Source organism: Apium graveolens, chromosome 10 (assembly GCF_009905375.1).
Source record: "Apium graveolens cultivar Ventura chromosome 10, ASM990537v1, whole genome shotgun sequence".
NCBI lineage: Eukaryota > Viridiplantae > Streptophyta > Magnoliopsida > Apiales > Apiaceae > Apium > Apium graveolens.
The window spans coordinates 227,892,289-227,911,233 of NC_133656.1; the positions used below are offsets into that span (position 1 = coordinate 227,892,289).

An 18,945-nucleotide genomic window follows, 5' to 3' on the forward strand; every position below is an offset into this window, starting at 1 on the left:
GATCCCTACCACCCCCAATATTTCTCACAATTTATGAGGGACACGAAGGACACGAAAGGCAAATTTATGCCCCAAAGATGGACGCCCGTGTTGGTGTCCCTCATAAATTGTGAGAAATATTGGGGGTGGCAGGGATCGAACCTGAGTCCTCTGCCAGCCTGAGCTCTGATACCATGTTGAGTAACCAGCTCATCTAAAACCTTAAGGTTTTAGATAGGACTAAGGTTCGATTCCCGGCCACCCCCAACATTCTCACAATTTAATGTGGACACTAAATGCAATTAATGCCCCAAAGATGGGTGCCGGTGTTCCACTTTTCGACCCATAAATGGGCTTTCGAGTGAGGGGGAGTGTTAAATATATGATTCTATTGGGGCCTTCCTCTAACACTTTAAGGTTTTAGATGAACTGGTTACTCAACATTCAACATTTCTCAATGGTAATCGCCAATTTTGACTAGATTGTATTATAGAAGGTTTGACACTAGTCTCACGGACAACAACACTTACCAATTCACCTAAGTAGTTCATAGTCCTATGACCAGGGCTGTGCATCCGGTTCGGTTAACCGAAAACCGAACCGAATAACCGATATTTTTTCGGTTCGATTAACCAAAATATGAAATTCGGTTCGGTTTTCGGTAATGATTTTTTAAAAAATCGGTTTTTCGGTTTTCAGTTTTTAACCGCGGTTAACCGAAAACCGTTTAAATTAACCGAAATTATTTATATGTAATAATAATTTATTATTTATATATTATATCTATATGTACAAACTACAGAGGCTCTGTACTCTGTTCTTTGTAGTATATTTTCTTTAGTTGTATTACATAATGTTTTCTGAGTGACAAAGACGCCACTCTTACTAAGCCGGGGCTTAACATCATAGCTCTCTTCTCTTCTCTCAAGCTCAGCCCTGCAACACAGACAATCATACTATTTACATACATACATACATATATATATATATGTATAAATAATTAAATATGCTATTAGGTGTGACAGGAAGGAATTGTATATACCTTGCATCGTTGATAATGAGCTCAAGTCTTGGATCACAGAAAGCCACTCTACTAACAACCAAGTAAGATTTGCAAAAATCCACTACCTCCTGTTAACAAGTGAAATACGACATCTATTATTAGAAATCCAGACCATTATCGGCAGTGAAGCCCATAATTTGAATGCAAACTAATGTTATGTTATGAAGCATCCAAAACTTATAATTCTGTTTGTTTTAAATTGCTGCTTGTAAACTTAAATTCTCAGATTATTTTTCGGATAAATTTAGCCTTTTCTTTTGAAATTCGGTTTTATATTTCGGTTTCGGTAATAACCGGTTTTTTTATTTCGGTTTCGGTTTCAAACCGAATAAATTTCGGTTCGGTTTTCGGTAGTGATTTTTCTGGTAATTCGGTTTCGGTTAACCGAAAAAAAATTCGATTTCGGTTTCGGTTTCGGTTAACCGAATGCACAGCCCTACCTATGACAAGCCAAAAGAGCATCAATTTTCTTATTTTCAATAACTCAACTATTTCGCATACATCAAACTTGTCATATGAACATCATCACAGTCTCCCGGGATTGTTTAATAACAAACTTTCGGGCAAAAGTATCACATCATTCGGTAAAAATAGATTATCATTCGTTCAGGTCCAAAACATGCTATATTTATATCGATATCGAAGTGCCGTGTCCATTATAATATCATTGTCTTCTCCATACCTTGGGCACGAGCTATCAATAGATATACCGCGATTTACAAGACTAACCTTGGTTGGCAAACCATTTTGAATACACTCAACTTTGATAAGTTTAAAAATGAAGTTTAAAAATGAAGTTTAAACTCAACTTAATAAAATGATAAAAGGTCGTAAAAGTTGTTGTATAAGCGATGTTTTAAAAAAAAATTATTACCAGGATGATGCATCATTGATTTAGGATGAGTCCAATCCTAATCGGCCCTAATGTAAAGGCCCGACTAAAGGAAGGGTATTTCCGTCAATCAATATTTTAAATGATCCCCTCTTTCCCTTTAAACCTTAATAAACTAGCCGTTGGAAACCCTAATTTAGTGTCGAATCTATATAACTCCACAATCTTGATTCGCATAAATCACAATTGCGCCTGAAAATTCAACAAAGCTTATCAATCATTCTTAATCTCGCCAAGTCTCGCTAATAACAGCGCTCCTCTTCTTAATCTCCTTAATTATATTTCGTCCATTGATTTTATTACATCTGCCCTGTACTAATACTTTTTTTGCAGGATTGTTTGAATTTGTTTTTGTGTTTGATTTTGTTTTTGTAATTTGTATCTATTACTAGTTGTTGTTAACGTTATGGATGCAGGATCAGTAAATTCTTCTTCTTCTAACAAGGCTCATTCTAGATGCCCTCTTCAAGAACAGTTTCTTCAACGTCGAAATTCTCGAGAAAATGTATGCACAATTCCTTTTCGTGTATCAATTGAAATGTTTTTTATGTGTATAAAAGTGTTTTATGAGGGTTTTATTAGGGTTTTGCTCTTCAATTGGTTTAAAATTCCTGATTATTAGGGTTTGGTCCTTGCTCAAGGTGTTATATTTCAATTGTCGATTATTACAATTAAGTTTTAAATTTATATAGAAGGTATGTTATACATGCTAGTGGATGATTATTCTGATGGTTTTTATTAAATTGGTATTTGCAGTTGGATAGGTTTATACCGAATAGATCTGCGATGGATTTTGACTATGCTCAATATATGTTGACGGAGGCAAGGAAAGGTAAGGAGAATCCAGCTGCGAGTTCACCATCTAGAGAAGCTTATCGGAAGCAGCTAGCGGAGACCTTTAACATGAACAGGACCAGGATTTTAGCTTTCAAAAACAAGCCACCAGTGCCGATGGAGACTGTTTTAAGTGACTGCTCCTCAACGGTGGCTCACCAACCTAAACCGAAGGCGCGCAGATATGTTCCACAGGTAGTGATTTTAGTTTTAATATACCTGAAACTTTGTTTTGAATAAATGTTTTGGATTTTTTTTTTATATTGATTTGTATGACATACGGTTTTGGTTGTAATATAGACGTCGGAGAGGACATTAGATGCCCCGGACCTTGTGGATGATTACTACTTAAATTTATTAGATTGGGGCAGTAGTAATGTTCTCGCAATTGCTCTTGGAAACACCGTGTATCTGTGGGATGCTTCTAATGGTGCTACCTCTGAGCTAGTCACACTTGATGAGGAGCTTGGTCCAGTGACAAGTGTTAAATGGGCTCCAGATGGGCGTCACATTGCTGTTGGTATGAACAACTCTGAGGTTCAGCTTTGGGATTCAACGGCCAATCGACAGGTTAGTCTTTTTTCTGCTATTATTTGATCAGTTTTTGAAACAATTTATAACATATGACATGGTTTAATCTTAATACTTTCTTATGTGCAGCTGAGGACATTGAGAGGGTGCCACAGTTTGCGAGTTGGAGCACTTGATTGGAACAACCAAATTTTAACTACCGGGGGGATGGATGGTCAGATTGTTAACAATGATGTAAGAGTTAGGGATCATATTGTTGAGACCTATAGCGGACACCATCAAGAGGTGTGTGGATTAAGATGGTCAGCCTCTGGTCAGCAGTTAGCCAGCGGAGGAAATGATAATCTCCTCCACATATGGGATAGATCCACCGCTTCTTCAAGTTCTCCAACACAGTGGCTTCACAGGCTCGAAGATCATACAGCTGCTGTTAAAGCTCTAGCGTGGTGTCCGTTTCAGGCGAATTTGCTTGCATCCGGAGGAGGTGGGGGTGATAGGTGCATTAAATTTTGGAATACCCACACCGGTGCTTGCTTAAATTCGGTTGACACAGGCTCACAGGTCTGTTCACTTCTGTGGAATAAGAATGAGCGTGAGCTGCTTAGTTCTCATGGTTTTACCCAGAATCAGCTTACTCTCTGGAAGTACCCATCAATGGTCAAGATTGCAGAACTTACTGGCCATACATCTAGGGTGCTCTTCATGTCTCAGGTATCCTATCTTATTCTGGAATTTTTGTATGGGGACAACTATTAGGATAATACTTTTATCTTTTCTTAGTTTCTTTTCTAACGATTCTGTTCTGGCCTTCCTTGCAGAGTCCAGATGGATGTACTGTTGCATCTGCAGCAGGAGATGAGACACTTCGATTTTGGAATGTTTTTGGAACTCCTGAAGTGGCAAAACCAGCACCTAAGGCAGCCGAGCCATTTGCTCACTTAAATCGTATCCGGTGAAGTGATAGCATCATATAATAGATTTTAGAGAATATGTATCATTTTCCTTGTATAGATAGCAGGGCCAGGGAGCATGTTTATGATCAAACACTTGTATATTTTGTGGCTGGCGTACACCTTTCGTGACGACTGAAAATGAATATCTATTTCCCTCTACGAGTTTGTACATCTTACTTAGACCAGAAGGTTTGGATGAAATTTAAGTTGGTAGTTAATATGCCTAAGGCAAACAACATGGCAATGTGGCATTCGAAACTTCCTGCAATCTGACAATCTGGACTAACACAAATAGTATTACTCTAAAAAACAAAAGGAGAATAATAGGTCTAGTTTCTTTTTTTTTAACACAAAATGAGTGGTCTTCAAGCTTAAAGAACCAACATTGTTCTGCCAAATGCAAAGCACAGGGCGGAATGAATAAGGGTTAAATGGTATGTGATTGTCCCATGCAGGTGGCTCATTGAATGAAAACTTGCCTAAATATCCTTGCAATTGAATTATTGTATTTTATTAAAACTTCGTCCTGAAAATGGAAGTCCGTTACATTCGTAACATGTAACTCAATTTCAAAAAATTCAATACAATTGATGATGAGTTAGTGTGACACCATCATTCATGTATTTCATATCATGAGAGAAGGAGAGAAAAAGATGGTATTGAAATGATATTGAAAATTTTGACGGGAATTTAAATTGCATTTGATAAAAATTTCATTGCTGTTAAATTTTTGAAAAGGAAGTTCGTTGTATCCGTAACATGAGACTAATTACATTTTCGAAACGGAATTCCATTCGTTATGTCCGTAACCTGAAGATCCGTTTGATTGACATGACTTGATTTATCTTAGAAACGCGACCCAAATTTTTAATTGTTGATGAGTTAGATGGACACTCTCATTTCTATATTTTGTTTATTTGAGAGAGGAGAGGGATACGGCATCAATGATTTCGGCAAAAATATATCAATCAAAAATTGAAGAATCGATCAACTATCATGTAAGTTTCCCTCCTCCAAGTTCCAACTGTGTGTATTACCTCTGTGGACAGAAGTCTATTTGAAAAATATAAGTATGTAGAAGTAGGAACTTTTTAACATGTACGCAGTGTGAGTATTTATTTCATAGCTTCCTGTAAATAATTTTTAGTTTATGCATTAGTGTGCGTTTATTGAATTGCATTCCTCATGTGGTTATGTTGTGACTATATACTACCTCAAACTGAGGTAGAGGAACTGAAGTCAGTCTGAGTATTAGTAGGGGAGAATTTGATAAATTTGATTCACTTCAACGACCCACCTCCTCGGCTCAACCTCAAACCGAAATGAATGGTAAAGCACATTGCATTATTTATTTAAAATATTTTCAACGGAAAACCTTCTGTCTATCGATAAACATACACATAGTCAAATCCTTTTTTCAAGAAACTAACAACGTTCTCCAGCTCGATTGGAGGCTTCTGGGACTGGGCAAAGAAGTTTGCCAAACCCCTCATGTTGATAACTCATCAAGCTATCTGGTAGTTTTCGTCCTGAAAAAACATTCCATCCTGTGACCTCCGAGCTTGTCCCATGGCAATGCCAGGTTGTTCAGGAACAACAGACGGAGACCAAGGGTCACCTCTGTTCTTTGAAGACTCCTCCGACGCATATGCCAGGATTCCAAGAATGACAGTTGCAAGGGATAAAATGGCACCCATAGTAAATATTCCACTCCTCGCAGCAGTGCAATAAAAGTCGTTAAAGTACCCTGTCTCTTCAGCTTTTTTATCATTGACTGCTGAACCAAGTAGCAACATAAGAAACGCTACTATAAATGTGAACCTGCAATATAATTTTATATCAAACTTAGAACTCCTATTATTGTGATCGCATATGTAACACTGGAAGTGAAGTAAACAAGATTACCCTATTAGCTTGTGAAATCCTATGTGGTTTTTTAATACTCGTTCTAGGACAATGTTCACACTTCAAAAACTAAACAAAGGCTAATATTCTAGGCCGTAGAGAATGATCAAAAGTGGTAAAGCTGCGGACTAGAAGAAGATACCAGGACATGGTATAACAAACTTGAGCCACTGTTTGCTTGAAATCTAGCGGAAAAGTTCGTCTTCTGCAGCAAAGACAGTCGGTGGCAATATTGAGTATAGTCTGAGCAATTGTCAGAGCCACGACAGCTGTCAATCCTAGAGCTACAGCCGGAGTCCTGGGATATATACATCCATTTGGAGTTAAATAACGTATCTGATGTTGCTGCAATGTTATTTCACAATAAACATGTCAGTTATTAACATAATGACTCAGTCAATGAAATACATAAAGCTAAATGGAGCAAGTACAGTAATAATCATATTGGCAGGGGCAGCAGCATCTTACAACAACTAAAGAAGTGGGGCAAATAATCTGATATTACGTTGTAGTCGTATAGACACTTGTTCACAGTATTCTCACAAGCTTTTGAGTGATGAGAGTCATGCAAGTGACAGAAGGCAATAATATTATCAAATAACATAGTAACTCCGTGTATTATTTGCTGAATTTACCTTTCTGCTCCATCTCACACCCAATACATTCACAGGCCACTATTTTTGAAACAAGAATGCATGATAGTCATGCACATGATCAAGGATAGCTATATCCTACTAATTAGAATTGTTCTTCATAATTATGTTTACTAAAAGGTGGGTTGCTAGGACTAAACATGAGTTCTAGATTGAGGACAATTTCCCATTTTAAAAGGATATGACCTATTTTACTATTCAAGCTTATAAGGAATGCCATGAAGTATGAAGAGGCTCCAAGAGTATACTAGCAAAAGCATGATACTAGAATGATCAATAAAATTCCATTGTTCCACAACAAATAAATTTTCAGTCACGTATGGGGTAAGAATATAGATTTCAAGATGACCACGAGGAATCGTCCAATTACTCTTACAAAGGAACCGCCATTATAAGTGCAGGGACGTAAATTGCTTATGAAATAGAGATCATTCGGTTACTTTTGACTACTAAAATCCACAATTTATTTTTGAATTATTAGTTTTACTAATAAAGGAGCAGCTCTTGTTGTGCTCATGTGACACCTTAGCTTGTACGGGGCATGGCTGTCTAAATATTACTATGATTACTATTCCTTGAGTACAATGGTAGAAAATGTTTATGTTGATATAAGAATGGTACCTACCAGTCTGGATGCAAACTGACTTTCAACACCCAAATTTTAGTTTCATAACAAGAAAAAATTTACTTTAAAAAGTCCAAGTCCATCAAAGCAGAGACACGATTCTTTAGGGCCAGCTACAACATTTAAGAATTATTCCATTATGATTTGATATCCCGTATAAACCACAAAATAAACAGAGAAGCTTGGATACACATGCAAACACAAATTACTTGTATGTATATATTGATTGTGTGAAGAAGCTAAGCTAACACCACTAAAAACTGAAGATAGAGGATTAAAGAGTTTATCAACTGTGACAAAGGTGCTCCATCTGCTAGAAGAGGTCTATAGTTTAATTTTCATCTCCTATCACCCTATATCTTACAAAAAATTAACTCCGCAACATAAAAAAAGGAAGCTCGCGATAGCCTAGTGGCAAATGACATGTTTCCCCGCCCCATGTGACAAGGGTCATGGTAGTTTGAATCCTCAGTTCCTTGTACTTATAAGCTGGTATATTGATTGCTATGTGATGTACTAAAGAAACTCAAATGCAGTTTATTCTCAATCATTTTGAACACTAAGTGCTGTTATATTTCCACAATGTCATATGTTATCTATTTACGAGACTAGTTAATTTTTAGACAGTTTACAAGGAGCTATAACTATTATCCATAGAGAACATTTTCACCAGACTATACAAGACATTCATTCCTAGGTGACAAACTATTTAATTCTTCTAAAACCATATAAAACATCAATCACTAATACAACTAAAAGCAAGTTTATTCTACAATAGATATATGTACATGTAATGAATTTAGTACTATTCCCGTTTGGTAAACTTTACAATTTTGGTTTTTTCGTCCTTTACAATCATTCAAATAGCGATGTTATGTCTAGCTTATGGTAGTTATGGCCTCTTTGGTACAAGAATATTATAAGCCTATGTGCACATAATGTATTTAGTGGCAACTAGCAAGTTGCAGCAAGTCTTTTGGGTCTAGTTGAGGAAAATATAATCAGGAGCATTCTGTGAACATATTCTTTACAAACTCATAGTACAAAATTCACCCTTTCTTGTATATTTCTTTTCTTATTTTTTTAACCTCTTTTTACACATGTAACTTTGCATAATTTTCCTTTCTTTTCTACATTCCACCAAAGGATCACAATTTTATTAAACAAATTTGTTTAAATTTTATAAAGTAATGATACAATGTTACATTTTAATATACATTCAGAAGCTCCTACAAAAAAACATATACAATCATAAACAAATAATTACACTTCTTTCATAAATATCAAATTCAGGTGATAATATGAATTCACTAATAAATTTACCCCCAAATCACAATAATTCACATATATATTAAAAATCCTCGATAAAATTTCATGAAAATGAAAACAACTAATTCTGTACATTTATGTAAACAAACATATGTAAAAGATTAAGATATAACAAAACAAGTATTTAAATGTTGATGAAATAAATTTGTCAAATGAAAAATTAGAAGTCACCTTAACTCTTTTGGCCTCAGCTGCAAAACCTGTTGCAGTAGCTAAAACTCCTAAAATTCCAACTATAATACACACCAGTTTAACCTTTTTCTCCATTTATAGGGAATTCTCTAGCTAGTTTTTTCTCTCCCTTACACTGGTTTATAAGATAAATGTTATATGTCTCTCTCGATGTATATGAGCACCTTATTTATGAACTGTACAGCTGAATAGAATGCGAACACTTCAATTTTTCTGGACACGTGTATGAAATGCAGCACGTGACCTGTCAAAAGAAAAAAAATGCAATAGTTTGAAACCTTTTCTCTCAAAATTGTTTTTATTTCATTATATATATATTTTAAAACTTTTTACGGCAAATATGAGGAGTCTAGTAATTTACTCTTCATATGATCATGTATGTACTTTTTGTGGTACAAATTTTTTCCCAAAATACATACATTAAAATTAAATCAAAAAGATGTTTTTAACTAAATACATATAAAAAATCTTATATGGTACAAACTTTACATTTGAATAAACACATATGTTTTGTATTGATGTACATATTTTTTTATAAAATAAATTGTTCAACATAACACCAAACATGTAAATATTTATTTATAATATTAAAATTGGCCAACATTTAATAGTTCTTTTAAATCTAATTTCATTAAACTACTTATTTTGAGAATTTTTAAACAGTACAAATATTGACAATTTTTTTAACCATTTGATAGAAATAAAGATATGTTAAATTGCAAAATGGGCCCGATAAAAAAGTGATATATTGCAAAATGGTGGGCTGACCAAAGATGGATAAAAACACAAGACTAAATAAAATCTTGATCCAAGCCCAAAAATCGAGACTAAAAACCGAGACTAGACTAGGGGCCGTTTGAGTTTCATAAAAAATAAAAAATGTAACTTATAACTTAAAATTGAAAAGTGTCACATAAGTGATATAAACATCGTAACTTATAAGTTATTTAGTTGTTTAGATTATTTTACGTATAAGTCACTTATAAATTAATAATGTGTTTGGTAAATCATAACTTATAAGTTATTTTTTTTAATAAAATTAAAATATAAATTATAAATTACATGAATTAAAAATTTTAATACATGAATATAGAAAAATGAAAAAAAAATAAAAACAAAGCTAATAAATTCCGAATAAAACTATTTAATATATATTATTCATCTCGTCAAAAATAAAATTATACAATTAAAATGGGCTAAAACATAAAATGGGCTAAAACATAATTAAAATCAAAAGATAATAAATCATCATTTAAAAAATTTAAATAAAAAAATTTCATAAAATTAAATTTGGAAAAATTGTATAATAATATTAAAAATATTCTACATAATTAATCGTGTGATGAGAAAGAGTGATAATCTAAATTTTTTTAATCAAATTAATAAGAAACGGAAATAAGAGAATGAAAAAGTACAACCCCAAGCTTTCTGCTTATGGCAACGAAACAACCAATAACCAGCGTTTTCATATTTACCCAAATGTACAACAAAAAATATAAATGAACATTCTCTCCATTTAAGCCAAATGAAGCGTTGCCCAAACAACCACTAGTATTCTTCAAAAAAAACAAAAAGACTAGTGTTTGACATCCAGCAAAAGAGAGAAAAAAATGACAAAAATAGCTAATTTTTTTAAAAATTTAACAAAAATAGTCATTCTGAAAAAAGTGGTTAATTTTAACCGATTGAATACTCCACTGTCATTTGAGTATTCCAATTTGTATAAGATATTCCACTGGTAGTTGAGTATTTCATATATGGGATACTCCACGGGGAGTTGGGTATTTCATATATGAGATACTCCATTGACAGTTGGGTATATGAATATTCCACCGACAGTTGGGTATCCCGTCGGCTAAAGTTGACCAGCTTTTTAGAAATTAGTCATTTTTGTAAATTTTATATAAAAATAGGCTAAATTTGTCCATCACAGAATCCTTACCTTTTTAAAACCTTCTCAGTTTCCTCGAAATTAAATTATGCAAGGATATGCAAGATATGTAAGGATTTACTAAGCCAGAAATGGAAAGTTTTAGAGATTACTTAAAGTAGGGTTTAGTACATCTTATTGCATGTCGTGTAAACCTGTGTTTACTAATCTATAAAGTAAACATTGGTCCTTTGCTTTTAAATTGTATCAAACAGATCTTGTTTTTCTTGTAACTCTCTTAAGGAAGAAGCTGAGTTCTTTACATACAATGAACCCAAGATATGTAGAAAAACACTAGCTGGATTTTAGTATAAAATTAAGTGAGTTTTGAAATATTGTGTGCACTGTTTTATTTCAGCTAACATAATATTACCGCATTTCTAATTTGCTTTGTTAACTGTTAGGCACAAAGCATGCGCTAAATAAATCACGCAAGTATACGCGTTCGCAAGTAATATAGAATGATTTCTAGTTCGTTCCCACAGAGACTCTGATTAATTATATTTAATTAACACTTACTCACCAATGTATGATTATTCTTCAATGTCAAGATAATAACAATTAAGATTGATTAACTAATATTAACTACGAGAATTAAATACTTAAATTAACAATATTAAACACACATGAGATCATAACTTCATTACTACTTCATTCAATAGTTATTGTTATTACCCTTAGCATGTAATGGTGATGATATTAATCGAACAACATGAAACTGATAAACGCCAACTTTCGTTGTACGGATACCATTCTACCAAACATCCACAATTAAGATAGAAGTTGAATAGGCATCAATTACGTTGAGACCTTATATGTTTACAGAATTTGACAACATAACGATTTAAGCGCAATTTATTCATTATGATTACACAGGGCAAGTAAAACGGTTAGAGTTACCCACTAATCATGCATACAATACACGAACCTATGTTAGCATAGCAAGTTCTAAATCTCAAGATTCACTGTCGCTTCACAAGAGATTAACATGCTATCTTACATGTTCGCGACGCACATAAGACGAATAAGCACAACCTATACTAGATATCATATAATCACCACATACCAAGGTATTAAACAATTAACTAAAGAAATCCATAGTAAATCCACTATGATCCCATGATCACGATTAGCCCATAATAGAACTCATCGTACCATGGGTTCATATAAAAACATGATAAAAATACAACGATATAAACTAATAAAAATACTTAATAAATAATGAAGTACGTCACAAGAGTATTAAGGTTCAAAGTATAAAGAAAACTAGCATCCACTGTTACAACGAATTAAAAGAATCACAAGATAAACGTATGCTTCCTCTTCTTCGTTGTTGCGTGCTAAAACGGTCTTCTCAATCTTCTTTTCTTCGCTCTCGATAAAGAAAACGTCTTCCCATAAGGTTTATATAATAACTCAGGACAACCAGCGCTAACAGAAGTCTAATTGAACTCGAATTCATAAATTCCAGAATCTGAATTTACGCACCCAGGCGGCCGCCTCCTTCTTCCAGGCGGGCGCCTGCTACCAGGCGGTCGCCTGCTCCCATCAGGCGGACGCCTGCAAGCTCTCTGGAAAATTTCTATGTTTGCTTCTGTTTTTACTGAATTCTTCGTACATCAACCCGGGACTGATTCCAAGCACTTCCTTAGGCTTTATTCGATGAAAACACCCTATCTAAGCAAGTTATACCCTGAAATGCAAAAATACTAGAAAAACGCGTCAAATACATAAAATACTCGAGTTCAAGACACCAATTCAAGCCGTTATGAGACGCTCTAAGTGGTATAAAATGCCACTTATCACGCCCCCAAACTTGAATCAATGTTTGTCCTCAAGCATCACAAACTCAAACTCAGAATAAAACATGCATGAATGCAAACTATATGAATACAACGATCCACATCGCGATGACTAAACCAACCAACACATAACATATCAACAAATGTAATTAGGCGACTAAAGATCAATTAAATCTCGCAAGCTAACATACAACTAGAAACGTGGTGTGTGCGAATGCTTAACATATATGCTTTGAAACTAGATCAATCACCATAACTTAATTATCCTCAAGGCAATCACAAGCTTATACAAAGAATATATTCTAGACACAAAATGACTCGTAACACTTCAAGATTATTGGAGTTTATTACGGAATCATGCTTTTATTTAACACATAAACAAATGCTTATTTGATCATGCAATGAGTGAGGTCCACAAAAGACTTATGCAATAATACCCATTTAGCGAGCGTTAGGTTAGCGGATCCCAGACTATAAAAGCCTTAGGTCACTAGGCACAAAGTCCCCTAAGAACTTAATAACTCGAATACCAAAGAGCCCACTCGTGATCAATTGTGCATTAAACCATATTTTTTTTCTTTTTTTTCTATTTTTTTTTCAATTTCTGAGCAAGTGCGTTTCGCTCCATCTTGCTCAAACTTAGACTACTCGTATACAATACGAGCCAGCTACTATCCATTTGACACCTAGCCACAACTAGCAATGAATTCCAATTTTTATCTCCAATTTTTATCTTTTCATGTCTTTTATCATCAAGAGCCTATCATGCATTCTAAGCATAAGCAATAGATTAACCTCAAAAACCATCAAACCATGACAACAATCTAGTCCTTAAACATACTCTAAGACCTAATTGAAATTACAAGTATTTCTAGCATGCATGTCAACCTAACAAGATTCAACATCACTCTAACAATATCACTACACTCGCATCAATATCACATATTAATCAGTAAAGCAACACAAAGGGATCATGGTATATGCATGAGCTATATGACCTGATAAATAAAGCTATAAAATAAAAAAACTATATAAAAAAAACTATATGGCAAAAATATGCAACTATATGAACTAAACTAACATGAAAATGCAACTACATGACACACACACAAATATGTTCCTTAACTACCACCCCCAAACTTAAAATCTTCATTGTCCCCAGTGAAGGTAATAGAAAGGAACACATGGTATACCTACTCAGATGAATCATCCTCATCATCACCCTCAGAGGGTGGAGTGTCAGGAGGCGGATAAGCAGAATCCTCATCATAAATGGGCCACTGGATGTCAGCTTCAAGGCCTCTTAATGCAGTCCCAAGTGCTTGGATGAGCTCCTGCGTAAACCGACTCTGCGACTCATACATCGCATCCATCCTCCTAGAAAGCCTCCTGTACTGGACATCAGCCAATCCCGAACCATCTCCTCCCTGGGCTCTCGAAGAACCTGCCTCTCCCCGAGCCTGACTGGGCCTATCCATGGTAGCACCAGCTGCTGGAACTCCTCCTGGAAGGTGATATCCCAAACCATGTGACTCGGGCTCTCCACCCGTCCACTCCTGCATCGCATTCAACGTCGATGAATTAATAGGAGCGGCCGATATCTGCAGCTGCTCATAAGACGGCCACTGGACTTCACATGCCTTGCAAAGCTTCGTGACAATAGAGGCATACGGGATAGAGTACTGCGATTTCCCCCTCAAAAACTTCAAAATCCCTTGGTAGATGTACTCACCAAGGTCCACATAATATTCCTCATTCAGAATTCCCCATAACAACCTCGCCCTCTCCACTTTAACCTCATGTGCATGCACAGAAGGAAGAATATTAGCACACATAAATGCATTCCAAGCACGAGCATACATGTTCATCACGACAACAGGGAAATTACGATACTAGTTGGTTCCCCTTTTGAACTTCCACACTGTGCTCGGCCGACAGAGAGTAGAAATAATCAAGTCCGAATCAAAATCCTCAGGGGCCTTTTCATTCCAATTCTCCTCTTGTGGTTTCCTTTGTCACTGCCCAATAACACGGCGAATCGCCTCAGGCTGATAACCAACAGTAAGCCCACGAACAACGGAAAACCCATTCTTGTCGGCCTTTACGTTCGCATAGAACTCGCGAACGATACTCATCGGAACCGCCTCAGGTGACTCACAGAATGTAATCCATCCCTTCTCAGCAATCATCGGTAGCAAATCACCATCCCTCCCTGATGGAAAGAACCCCCTCTCCCTCATAATAGGCTTAGTCAGAAGCTTGGTGTACTCTTCTTCAGGATCCTCATCCAACAATCGGGGCCTCGCAGCAGTGTTCCTCGAAGAATCAGCAGTCGGAATGGTGCTGCTGCTCTCTACAGTTCGTGATCTCTTTGGGGCCATGAAAACTGAGAATAAGAGTTGGAGAGTTTGTGTTTGTTGTGTAGGAGAGATTTTGTAGAGTTGAAAGTGTATGGGATGTGTATGTAGAGGTTGTATGTATATATATAGCAAGATTAGGGGTTGAATTTGATTAGGAGTGGGGATTGTGGCTAATATTGGGGAAGAAATCGTGGGTTAATGGGGTAAAGGGTGCTGTGGTTTTTGTTATTGGTTTTTGTGTTTTTTTTTTTATAGGCTGAAAATGATTTTTTTCAAAATTCAGGGGCGCAGGCGGTCGCCTGGCACCAGCAGGCGGGCGCCTGCTAGCGCGCGGCCGCCTGATCCTAGCAGGCGGGCGCCTGAATGGCTTCTGGAAAAATATTTTTCTACCAACATTTTTCTGATTATTTTGGGTTTTTGGATAAAGCACTAAATTCTAAGGTGTCCTATGGTCTCATATCTTGGGTTGCCTTCCAAAAAGCGCTTCTTTTACGTCATTAGCTTGACGTAGAGTAATGCGATGAAGTTGACAATAAAATGGCACTAACCACTTCATGGTTTATCGTATCCCCATAATAGTGCTTCAATCTCTGACCATTTACTTTGAATGCTTGGCCCGAATCGTTCTCAAAAATCTCCACCGCTCCATGTGGAAACACAGTTTTGACGATAAATGGTCCAGACCACCTTGATTTTAACTTTCCAGGAAAAATTCGGAGACGAGAGTTGAATAGAAGAACTTGTTGCCCCGACACGAATGACTTAGGCGATAGCTTCCTGTCATGCCACCTTTTTACCTTTTTCTTGTACATTTGTTCATTTCGTATGCTTGAAGTCAAAATTCATCAAGTTCATTTAACTGAAGCATTCTCTTCTTCCCACCTGCATCTAGATCAAGGTTTAACTTCTTCAATGCCCAATAAGCCTTATGCTCAAGCTCCGCAGGTAAATGACATCCCTTACCATAGACAAGTTGAAACGGGGACATCCCAAGTGGAGTCTTGTATGCTATTCTATAAGCCCAAACAACTTCATCGAGCTTCAAAGACCAATCTTTCCTTGACGGACAAACGACTTTCTCTAGAATACGCTTGATCTCTCTATTAGACACTTCAGCTTGACCATTAGTTTGCGAATGATAGGCAGTAGCAATGCGATGATTCACATTATAGCGTTGCATCATAGAAGTGAACTTACGACTGCAGAAATGCTACCCTTCATCACTTATGATAACTCGTGGCGTTCCAAACCTTGTGAATATCTTCTTATAAAGAAAACTCAACACTACCTTTGCATCATTAGTTGGTAGCGCCTTGACTTCTACCCATTTCGAGACATAATCGACTGTCAGCAAGATGTACTGATTATTGCAGGATGAGATAAATGGTCCCATGAAATCGATTCCCCAAACATCGAAGACCTCAACTTCAAGTATCACATTTAAAGGCATCACATCCTTTCTGGTAAGATTCCCAACTCTTTGGCAACGATCACACCTTAAAACGAACTGATGTGCATCATTAAACAACGTAGGCCATACAAAACCTGCTTGAAGGATACGAGCTGCTGTCTTTTCACCACCATAAGCTGTGGAATGACAATCTCGTAATATACCCTCCATCTCACAGAATGGGATACATCTCCTGATGATCTGGTCAGCTCCTTGTCTAAACAAATATGGTTCATCCCACATGTACCACTTCACTTCATACAGAAACTTCTTCTTTTGAGCCACATTCATATTAGGAGGCATTATATTACTAACAAGATAGTTCACAATATCTGCGAACCATGGTTCTTCCTCTTGAATTGCGAACAACTGCTCATCCGGAAAAGATTCGTTTATCAATGTCTTATCATGTGAAGTAGAATCGGGATTCTCCAATCTAGAGAGATGGTCAACTACTTGATTTTCAGTATCTTTTCGATCCTTTATCTCTAACTAGAATTCCTGTAGCAAGAGAACCCAACGAATAAGTCTAGGCTTCGAATCCTTCTTTCAGACCAAATAGTGGATGGCAGCGTGATCAGTGAACACTGTCACCTTTGTCCCAAGTAGATAAGATCGAAATTTTTCGAAACCAAAAACTATAGCCAAGAGCTCATTCTCAGTAGTGGTGTAGTTCAGTTGGTCTCTATTTAGCGTCTTACTAGTATAATAGACCACATGAAAGATATTATTCTTTCGCTGCCCAAGAACTGCTCCCACTACATAATCACTTGCATCATACATCATCCCAAAAGGTTCTCTCCAATTAGGTACCGTAATAACTGGTGCGGTGATTAAACTCTTCTTGAGAGTCTCGAATGCTGCCAAGCATTTATCATCAAATTTGAAAGGCACATCTTTCTCGAGCAAGTTGCACAACGACTTAGATATCTTAGAGAAGTCCTTGATGAAACGCCGATAAAAACCCGCATGACCAAGAAAGCTACAGATTCCTTCACAGAAATAGGTGGCAGAAGATTTTCAATGACGCCCACCTTGGCTTTATCCACCTCAAGACCTTTACTAGAGACCTTATGCCCAAGAATGATGCCCTGTTGCACCATGAAGTGACATTTTTCCCAATTGAGCACCAAATTGGTTTCCACACACCTTTTGAGCACCAAACGGAGATTATTCAAACATTCATCATACGAATGTCCAAAGACGGAGAAGTCATCCATGAACACTTCAACATTATTTCCAATCATATCGGAGAATATGGCCATCATGCATCTCTAAAAAGTGGCAGGTGCACCACACAAGCCAAAAGAAACTCTGCGAAAAGTAAACGTGCCAAATGGACAAGTGAAAGTAGTCTTCTCTTGATCTTCAGGTGCAATGCAAATCTGATTGCATCCCGAATAGCCGTCCAGAAAATAATAATACTCATGACCAACCAACATGTCAAGCATCTGCTCAATAAATGGAAGAGGGAAGTGATCCTTCCTCGTGGCTTTATTCAACTTTCTGTAGTCCATGCATACCCTCCATCCTGTGACTGTTCGAGTGGGGATGAGCTCATTCTTCTCATTTGCTACCACAATAATACCTCCTTTCTTAGGTACACATTACACGGGGCTCACCCAAGAACTGTCAGAAATAGGATATATGATTTCTGCATCCAGCCACTTTAGAATTTCTTTCTTCACCACTTCTTTCATGATAGGATTAAGCCTTCGCTGTTGCTCAACAGTCGGCTTGCTACCTTCCTCTAGCAGAATTTTATACATGCAGTACGAAGGGCTGATCCATTTTATATCTGCTATAGTCCATCTGATGGCCGATTTGAATTCTCTCAAAATCCTCAAGAGCTTGTCCTCATCACTACCTGAAAGGTCAGATGCAATAATAACAGGAAAAGTAGATGCATCACCTAAAAAAGCATACCTCATGTGTTCAGGCAATGGTTTAAGCTCCAAAGTAGGTGCTTCCCCAATAGATGGTTTGAGCTTTCCCTCAGCATTCTTGAGATCAGTATTTCCCAGAGATTCAAATAGCATGTCTAGCTTTCGTTTCCAAGGAGAAGCATTCAAATATTGTAACTGCTCATTGCCTTCATCATCTTCACTGTCAAAATCCCCCAATAAGGCTTTTTCTAAGGCATCAGACCTTAACACATGATCAAGATCTGAAATAACTGCAGAATCGACCAAATCCACCTTGAAGCACTCCTCATCTTCCGTAGGGAATTTCATCGCATTGAACACATTGAATGTCACATCTTGATCTTGCACCCTCATAGCGAGTTCACCTTTTTGCACATCTATCAAGGTACGGCGTGTAGCCAAGGAAGGTCTTCCCAAGATTATGGGAATCTTCTTATCTTCCTCGAAATCCAGAATGACAAAATCTGCATGAAAGATGAGCTTGTCCACCTTTACTAGCACGTCCTCCACGATGCCTCGTGG

General features: G+C 36.7%; 2 protein-coding genes across 2 annotated transcripts; one reads left to right on the top strand and one right to left on the bottom strand.

Annotated features, from left to right (window-relative positions):
* The first annotated feature begins 2,066 nt into the window (after positions 1-2,066).
* Positions 2,067-4,433, top strand: LOC141688821 (cell division cycle 20.2, cofactor of APC complex-like). The gene is made up of 5 exons (XM_074492930.1): positions 2,067-2,439; positions 2,691-2,963; positions 3,069-3,338; positions 3,429-4,010; positions 4,118-4,433. Exons 1-5 carry the CDS (start codon positions 2,341-2,343, stop codon positions 4,253-4,255), a joined length of 1,362 nt encoding a protein of 453 aa, XP_074349031.1. The 5' UTR covers positions 2,067-2,340; the 3' UTR covers positions 4,256-4,433.
* A 1,142-nt stretch (positions 4,434-5,575) lies between these two features.
* On the bottom strand, positions 5,576-9,102 carry LOC141693268 (protein VASCULATURE COMPLEXITY AND CONNECTIVITY-like). The gene is made up of 3 exons (XM_074498301.1): positions 8,936-9,102; positions 6,300-6,502; positions 5,576-6,073 (listed from the first exon to the last, which is right to left on the bottom strand). Exons 1-3 carry the CDS (start codon positions 9,029-9,031, stop codon positions 5,758-5,760), a joined length of 615 nt encoding a protein of 204 aa, XP_074354402.1. The 5' UTR covers positions 9,032-9,102; the 3' UTR covers positions 5,576-5,757.
* Positions 9,103-18,945: the final 9,843 nt, after the last annotated feature.

Bases quoted from the DNA above. Each gene is read 5' to 3' on its own strand.
- LOC141693268 (XM_074498301.1), bottom strand. From the start codon at position 9,031: ATGGAGAAAAAGGTTAAACTGGTGTGTATTATAGTTGGAATTTTAGGA. The intron at 6,503-8,935 runs GTGACTTCTAAT...ATAACATTGCAG, and splicing joins CTGAGGCCAAAAGAGTTAAG to CAACATCAGATACGTTATTT. The intron at 6,074-6,299 runs GTATCTTCTTCT...ATTATATTGCAG, and splicing joins GTTTGTTATACCATGTCCTG to GTTCACATTTATAGTAGCGT.
- LOC141688821 (XM_074492930.1), top strand. From the start codon at position 2,341: ATGGATGCAGGATCAGTAAATTCTTCTTCTTCTAACAAGGCTCATTCT. The intron at 2,440-2,690 runs GTATGCACAATT...TGGTATTTGCAG, and splicing joins GTCGAAATTCTCGAGAAAAT to TTGGATAGGTTTATACCGAA. The intron at 4,011-4,117 runs GTATCCTATCTT...CCTTCCTTGCAG, and splicing joins GGGTGCTCTTCATGTCTCAG to AGTCCAGATGGATGTACTGT.